The following is an 8,385-nucleotide window of genomic DNA, read 5'->3' as shown; positions in this document are numbered from 1 at the left end:
AAGGGATGTTGGACTTTGAAACTTGAGTAAGGTTTCTTTATTCCACCAGTCAACCATTCTCTTTGAATATTTTTCATTAACTGATAATGTAAATAAACCTTGAATTCTTATATATTAATATATTTTTTTCAGTCTGATGAAAAGAAATGATGAAATACGTATAAGTAAGTATTTTTATTTTTATTTTTTTTGACAAATACATGATTGAAGAGTAACATTTACAGAAGTCATACAGCAGTTAAATCTTTCATTAATGAAATCATAAACAAATTGATCATTTAAATAATATCTATCACTAAATACATCTTTTATTTGTTCCATGGAAATTCCTCTAGAACGAGACATGAGGTAAAACAGACAATATTGTCCACAAACAAGTGTTTTTTCACTTTGCAACTGCATTTTGTTTGCTGAAGTAAATGTATATCTACTCATTAATTCATTAAAGTAAACTGAAAGTTGACTAAGGGTATATCCGAAAGAATCGAATATTTCCAACACTTTATTTTCATTATAGTAAAATGCTACCCAATGTTTTCCTGGTAGCTGCTTGACATCTGTATTTGCAATAAATCCAGTTGATGGTTGAAGTTGAATGTAGCTGATTTCATTAGAAGCGAAAACCCCACATATCTTCTTTCTCATCTCATTATCACACTTTATTGCACACTCTAGTTGATCTGTATTCATTGTAAAATTATATTTCTCTCTAAATTTACTTCAAAGTAAGCTGGAAATTCAGCATATACAACACAAGTTGTTGCCTTCGGTAGTGGTTTGCTGAACATTACTTCTAATGAGCAAGTCCCCTGCTTCACTAAGTTTAAATACTGTCCTTCATCACTAAAGTTTGCTTCAATATCCCAGCAGTATAAAGCAGTTCCTCCTGAAACATCATTTCTGGAGATATCAATGCCACTATCTCGCATCCATTTATTTGTAACTTCAAACATACTAGTAAAAGAAGGTAATATGGTGCGACTGGTAGGGGCAAAATTTAACTGCATAACATTTCCACCAACAGGAACCTGGTTCAGCTTTAATGCTATCTGACTTAAGTTAAAATGCTGAAAGTTGAATGGATTCAAAGCATATGACCCACTGGAACTGCTAGAGTCTGTAAATCCAATAACACAACGTGTAGCTCTCAAACCATTAAACAAGTTGTTATAGTTGAAACTAAGACTTCCAGCAGGTATAGATATGAGACGAACCTCTGTTCTAGTGTAAGGATATTTTGCATTAGTTGTGAGCAATTTATGACTATGTGCTGTTATGACGCTAGGATTTAGTTTTAACTTGAAGACTCTTAAACAAATGTCTTCGATATATATTTGAAAGTTTGGATTGACTACATTTGTCATTAAACAAAACTCAGGCTTTGAGCGCCATAATTTCACATTTACTGTTATTTGGTTCAATAAGTATCTGTCTAAGCTAGTCAAATCATGAAAAAGATTCCCAACTAAGTCACAGGTTTGACTCTGAGAAAAATATTGAGAACGGGCAAAAAGGGCAGTATTGCCACCATTCTTCACATCATTATCATCAAAATGACCTGCTTTGTCTTTTTTCCAAAGTTGACTGGTTAACTGGGATTCCTTAGCTTCAGAGCCGAAAGATAGCATTGTTTGAATCATGGCTTTATATGGGTAATGTGCAGTTGATGAAGTAACCAGTTTATTTTGCAAAGTAATATCCACTTGAGAAAACATAGAATGTAAAAAATTATTTACAGGTCCAACATATTCGGATGGTTTTAAATCTGAACCATCAGAATGCCTAATTCTAGCACGCACATAGAGTTGAGTTTTTCTGAGATCTATATATTCTAGGGAATTCTGTGCTGCAATAGTGAATTCGATTGGAGCTGTACCACCTAATTGTGAAGTTGATCTTATTTCATCAAAATATACATTTTCTACTGCTGTTTGTGTAGGAGGTAGAGTGAACAAGTTTAGACCAGAAGGTTGACTTTCTTGAAATCCATCCATAGTCAATGCAGCCATCTTTAATCGAAAATATCTTTAAATCTTTTTACAGATTTTAGGATTTTGCTTTTCTTTCCTGTCTTTAGAGGTGTTTTAGATTTTTTCTTCTTTATATTTTTTTCCCCTTTTCCTTTTCCTTTTTTTGAATTCCTAATCTTTGACTTTCTTGACTTTTTTTGCGACTTACTCTTTAGAGCACGTTTTGTAGAACTGTTAGGAGAAGTTTGCGACTTTCTTTTTATACCCATCTTTACCTTTTCTCTCTTCACCATATCCTCTGTTTGTTGAACTGGTGAAACAAGTTGAACTTTTAGTTTTTCATTGGTTGAATCTTTCATTGATGGTCCGATTGGTGTAATAAAGGATTTAGGTGTACCTACTAGAGATCCACCTCCTATTTGCTTTCCGCTTTTATTCAATTGATTTATGTAAGGATTGCTACCATTGTTTCCTAAATTTTCATAGTAATCCATCCAATGACTGGTATTTGGAATATACATTTTATTCATTTTAAAAGAATGGAAATGATTTAAAATGAAGTGTCACCGTTGAAGTATTATTTAAAAATGAAGCTAATTCATCTTGACTTGTAGTAATATACACATCCATATCATAAATTTCATGAATTCTTACAGGAACATAATGAGGTGCTTCAAAAATTGACGACCAGTTACCTTGGTTGATAGCAGTAAGCCTTCGGAGTAGTGGTTTCTGTTCTCCATCAACGATAGATTCTCCACATAGATTTGAATACAGGTAAATAGATTCCTCTTTAGATAAAGAACAGGATATTTCTGCTTCGACTAAAGCTACCCTCCATAAACCATCTAAAAATAGGGGTGAATTCAGATGAGAAGTAAATTTGTATGCTTTATTGTTAGGAAAATATTCCAATGCCTTGTCACTGCTCATGGTCACGTAAATACTCATTGCGATAGGTTAAGAGTCTTGTGGCTCAGTGATATCTCCCTCTTCAATCCATTGATTATATTTGGCTGGCCATCCTTCAAATTTCACTAACCACTGAATATGTCCATTCCGTTTACGCTTTTTAACTTTCTTTTCTATAAACCACATAGAATTTTCATCTTTGTCTACTTTTATCATTTCTTGCTCATAAAATAATCCTTGGACTGGGGAATTATCAAATTCGGAAATTTTATAAACAGGTATAGCTTGCATGCGAAAGCGTTTTCTGATTTTGAAAATTTCTCTAGTGAAATGTTCATCGTACGATCGATTAAAAACCATATGAATTTTAGAGAGTCTGATTGAATCATTCAATCTAAAATGAAATTTTTTAGGTTTTTTAGGTTTTTTAGGTTTTAGATACATGAAAGCCCAAAGGTCTGCTTCGTTTTCTTTGTTTACATCCTTAGGAGCAATGTTATTAAGACTTCTGTGGGGTGTCGAATTATAGGTCTTGACAAAATCTTGTAGCACATTGATATATCGATGTGATCTTTGTTTAGTAAAATAACGATACATCATGTTTTTTATGGTTTTAATTACTCTTTCAGCAAAATTAGCTTTTGTTTCTGAATTTTCTGTGGTGAAGTAGTAAATGTTTTTGCTTTTTAGATAAGCTTTCATTATTTTGTTGTTGAACTCACCACCTTTATCCGATCTACCTTTAGTAAATGTTGTATGATTAAGTATTTTTTTTAATGCAGTTACAACTTCTTTTGCTGTTTTATTTTTCAGTGTCTCAACCCAAAGATACTTGGAGAAGATGTCAATAACCACAAGCAAGAAAGACACACCTGAATTTTCACTTTTTATATTGGATATGTCAATCAAGTCCATATCGAACTGATCATGGATTCCTGATACAACGACTCGAGTTCTAGTGAAGCGTCGCCTTAGTTCCTTTCTGAGACTATAACTATCTTGATTGTGGAGCCATTTTCGAATTGTTTGTTTCCCGATGTTGGATATGCCTCTGGATTTTAAAACTTTATAAAGTTTATCTGGACCTGAATATGCACCAGACTTTGATTAATTGAAATATGTCTTCTCTAATAAATCATGAACTTTTTTTGTTTTGTACATTTTCAACACAAGACGACAAATGATTGCAAATTTGAAAACCTGATCTTTTATACTAGAAACATATAACAAAAAAGCAATGTTTCACTGATGAGTTCACAAGGGAAAAAAACAAATAAAAAAAACCGAAAAAAAACCAAACAAACAAAAAGACGATTGTAAACATATTTTATTTTGTACCTTTTCCAATCAAGTATACAGTTACAAACAATGCAAGATGATCTATGAATCATATGGTAGTCAAGTGTAACTGAATAGAAGTGTCAGAGTTAAAAATGTCCTGGACTATGACAATCTATCTTCAGTTTTTATTAAAGCTTCCACAAGCTGATACACCTTACTTGGCTTTGGTTTATTTTTCTCACAATAACTTCTATCCTGGGTAAGTTTGTCATACACTTCTTTTTTCAATTTCATTTCGCAATCGTCTATGCAATCCCATATAGAACATGGTTTCACTGTACTGATAACATCCTTTAAGGAAATTTTATCATAGGCTTCAACAAAAACTTGTTCCAAACATTCCAGTTCCGTAAAAAATAAACATGAATGCTCTCTTTGAGATGGGTGGTCTACCATACAACCATAACAATGTTCTCTAGTTAAAGTGGGTATCATCTCCTGAATTTTCTTTGCAAAGCAGAAATCGTAAGTGTTCAAAAAACATTTTTCATGCCTTGAATATTCCATGCTGCTAGCAATGCTTGTCGTGATGGAGTGTCTTTTCTGATGATAAAAGAACCCCTTTATATAGTGTTTCAGAATGCAGATAGATGAGTCATCTCAGGGTGGTTCGAAAAGAACAGATAACCACATACTTAATCGATCTTGTATAATAAGGTGGTAGAAAAGTTAAGCATTGAAATTCGGAACTTTGGGTGACACCATTTTTGCAAACAAACAGTTTGGTTCATATTTCAAATGTTCAGTTTCGATATGGTCAGAACTGTTCCACTGTTAATGTCACACCACAACAGAAGCATGTCACGCGATCTCCTACGTTGGTATAATAAAAACCATTTCGAATTAGATCTGCAGGTTTCTGAGCAAGTTGAGTTGGCCAATCTTTGTAAGTTTGTTCTCTGGTAATGTAATAAAGCATATGCGGGTGGAGAGGATTGAAACAAAACAAATCTAATAAATGTGAATCCAATTCCATCGTGGTAGATATGAAAGGATATTCTTATTTCATAATGATATAGGCTAGAAAAGAGACACTTTTTATAGTGAGATTAATTACCTCTGAATTGATGTTTCACGGACTTCCTTTTGTATTGTAAAGCAATACTTAAAGTTAAACGACACTACATTTAATAAGAGCAACTACACACTATTCATACTAATAAAATAGAGGTTTAAGGTGGTCTTGTAAAATGCTGTACTTCCAATTTTCTATGATGTGAGGACTATTTTCATATAAAACTTTCAATTCTTTTAAGATACTGGTTTTAGTTTTCAATATGAAAAGGTACACTTCTTTTGATCTCTGCAAGAATGCAAACTCATTGTGAACGGCATCAAATTGGTCGTCTAATATGCACAAAACTGACTTTATCAGTAGAGGTAACAAATAATGAAATGTACGTAATGTTCGTTTTTTTCTTCCTAAACTAATGCGAGCTTTTGCTAAAGATCTGACTGTAAGCCAATAGTCTTTTAATTTATGTTTGTGTATATTTGGAAGACTTATTCTTCCCTGCAGAAGAAAAGAAGCAATTTCTGAAAAGGCTTGAACTTTTTCGTCGGAAATCAAATCGATCATTAACTTTCTCTGTATGGGTTCAGCATAATACAAGGCTTTTAAGAAAGCGAAATTCTCGATAATATGTCCACTCATGATCGATTTAATTTTATGTATAAAACAATTTATTAAACTTTATATATTTATTCACTCCTTAACCTCTTTAAAAGGTTTGCTCAGCCCAAGCAAAGATTTAGATAACCACCCTAAAACAAATAAATGCCACTCGTTACCTCTTTAAGAAGATTGCTTATCTCATGCAAAGGTATAAATGAGCACCTTAAAAAAAAAAAAAAAAAAACATACACTCTTAAACACTTTGACAGATTTGCTTATCTGGATAACCACTCTTAACCACTCTTACACCTGCGCTTATCCTAAGCGCTGGTAAATATAACCACCCCTAAACAAATATAACCACTCTTAACCACTTTTACACCTGCGCTTATACCTATTACTACACTACTTATATATATATATATATATATATCATTGAAATTATTTAGAGCACAGGGGAAGTTTGGGGACAACTTGACCGTAGGTATAAATAGCCACAACGGGAAAACATGGGTTCATTTGAGACAAACTGCAAGAAATGGCCAACAGAAAAGCTTCTTCATTATGGCGGAAGAATACATCCAACCCATGAGGATGGTAGATGCCGGGGCAATAAAATTGCTCGATGAAAGTTTTGAAAAACAGGTAAGCACATTACTTTCATTCATTATTGTTGAAATTCATGATTATTGGATAAAATACCAACGAAGTCCTTCTTGTCTGCTTTAAAAAAATAATAATACAAAGCGCTTTGTGGTGTTGTTATAGAATCAACTCATTCCTTTTTTTTCGTTTTTTGATGTTTATTTATATAAGTTATGTTATGAAGATAACTTTTGATGGTCACAATTTAATGAGGTTAATAATTGCATCGCCATTATGATGAATAATGATAAAATATCTTGCTAAACGTCGTTTACGATGATAAAATGAATAGTGCTGTTTATTATTTAAGATCTATCGCAACCAAAAACGACGATAGCGGTTTATTATTTAAGGTCTATTGCAATAAGGATAGTTTGATGAATAACGATGAAATTCTAACTAAATTGGTGCTAACGATAGGTGCTTGTGACAAATTGTCTTAATGTTCGGAGATAAAGTCTTTTATTGAGATGTCATATTTTTTTTCTGTTTTCACTGAAGAGTTCATCATGACACCAAACTCATTGTATTTTTTTTTTTATTTAGAACAGTGTGAGAGTGCAGGAGGAAGAGGAAGCGTTCAGATGTCTGGAACAGCAGACCTCAGAGGAGAAAACTCAGCCACCTCAGAAGAAGAGGAAACTGCCAGTCAAGAGACTGGACTATGTGGACCTCTCGGACGACGAGAGGGATTGAGAGAAGTGTGTCTGGACATGGACAGGCAATGCATTTCAAGCACCATCAATATTTTAATTCGTACGCCAATATGCTCAAAGGTGTAATACTGTATACATAATTTGTACTGAACAAGTATAGATATATATGTGTGTTAAGGGGCCAGCTTAAGGACGCCTCCGGGTGCGGGAATTTCTCGCTGTATTAAAGACCTATTGTTGACATTCTAATGTTGTCTGTTCTATGGTCGGGTTGTTGTCTCTTTGACTCATTCCCTTTTTATATTTTTAATTTGAATGCTACCTTAATGAACACGCTTATAACCATCAAATACGGTGATGCCATATTGAGAGCACAGGGGAAGTTCGGGGATATCCTAACTGTTGGTTTCAACGGTCACAAAGGGAAGACGTGTGTGGGGATATCCTAACTGTTGGTATCAACGGTCACAAAAGGAAGACGTGTGTGGATATAAGACAGAATACAAGGAATGGACAAAAAAAGCTTTTCTATAAAAGCAGAGGAATATATACAACTAGTGAAGATGGTTGTCGATGGAGCTTTAAAAATGTTCAATGAAAGTTTTGAAAGCCAGGTAATCACATTATTTTCTTTTATTATTGATGAACTTTTTGAAATTTTTAAGAGCTATATAACAAGAACATAAATATAATCAATCAAAGGTTGAGTTTGTCTGAGGAATTTGTGACCTTAGTTTAACAAGTATGACCTAGCCATGTGATACTTTTCTATGTTGCCTCTTTTCCTACAATTTAGTATTTTCTGGCGACAGATCTTAAGAATTTTCAAATAATCGAAAATTTGCATATTACGAATCGACAGTGTAAACAGTTTCATTTGAAAAGGGATGAATATAACAGCATGTTCTGAATTTGAACTTCATGGTACGAGATCTATTGTAGGTTCTATGTGTTTATTCGCAAAGGTTATACGTGCAATTTCAGGGAAAGTCTGGAATATGACAGTTGTTATCCATTCGTTTGGACTTTTGATTTTGCCTTTTGATTTTGGATTTTCCTTTTTGAATTTTTCTCGGAGTTCAGTTTTTTGTGTTTTTTCCTTTTTACCACAAACCGTTATATCAATAGAGATTATTCAAAAAGATTACCCCACAGATAGATAATCTCTTCCTGTGCTGAGCTAAAATCTTGAATATCATATTTTTATACCAGGAAAGGAAAGATACCGGACAAATATTTTTTCTTA

The 8,385-nt window shown here is 33.3% G+C and overlaps 1 protein-coding gene across 1 annotated transcript; it reads right to left on the bottom strand.

Annotated features, from left to right (window-relative positions):
* Window positions 1-2,930: 2,930 nt before the first annotated feature.
* LOC134718193 (uncharacterized) lies at window positions 2,931-3,479 on the bottom strand. The gene has a single exon (XM_063580684.1). It carries the CDS (start codon window positions 3,477-3,479, stop codon window positions 2,931-2,933), a length of 549 nt encoding a protein of 182 aa, XP_063436754.1.
* Window positions 3,480-8,385: the final 4,906 nt, after the last annotated feature.

This window comes from Mytilus trossulus, chromosome 5 (assembly GCF_036588685.1).
Source record: "Mytilus trossulus isolate FHL-02 chromosome 5, PNRI_Mtr1.1.1.hap1, whole genome shotgun sequence".
NCBI classification, from domain to species: Eukaryota; Metazoa; Mollusca; class Bivalvia; order Mytilida; family Mytilidae; genus Mytilus; species Mytilus trossulus.
This window is presented reverse-complemented; position numbering and strand designations above follow the sequence as displayed.

What these genes read in the sequence shown, in the direction of transcription:
- LOC134718193 (XM_063580684.1), bottom strand. Translation starts at nt 3,479, where the DNA reads ATGTATCGTTATTTTACTAAACAAAGATCACATCGATATATCAATGTG.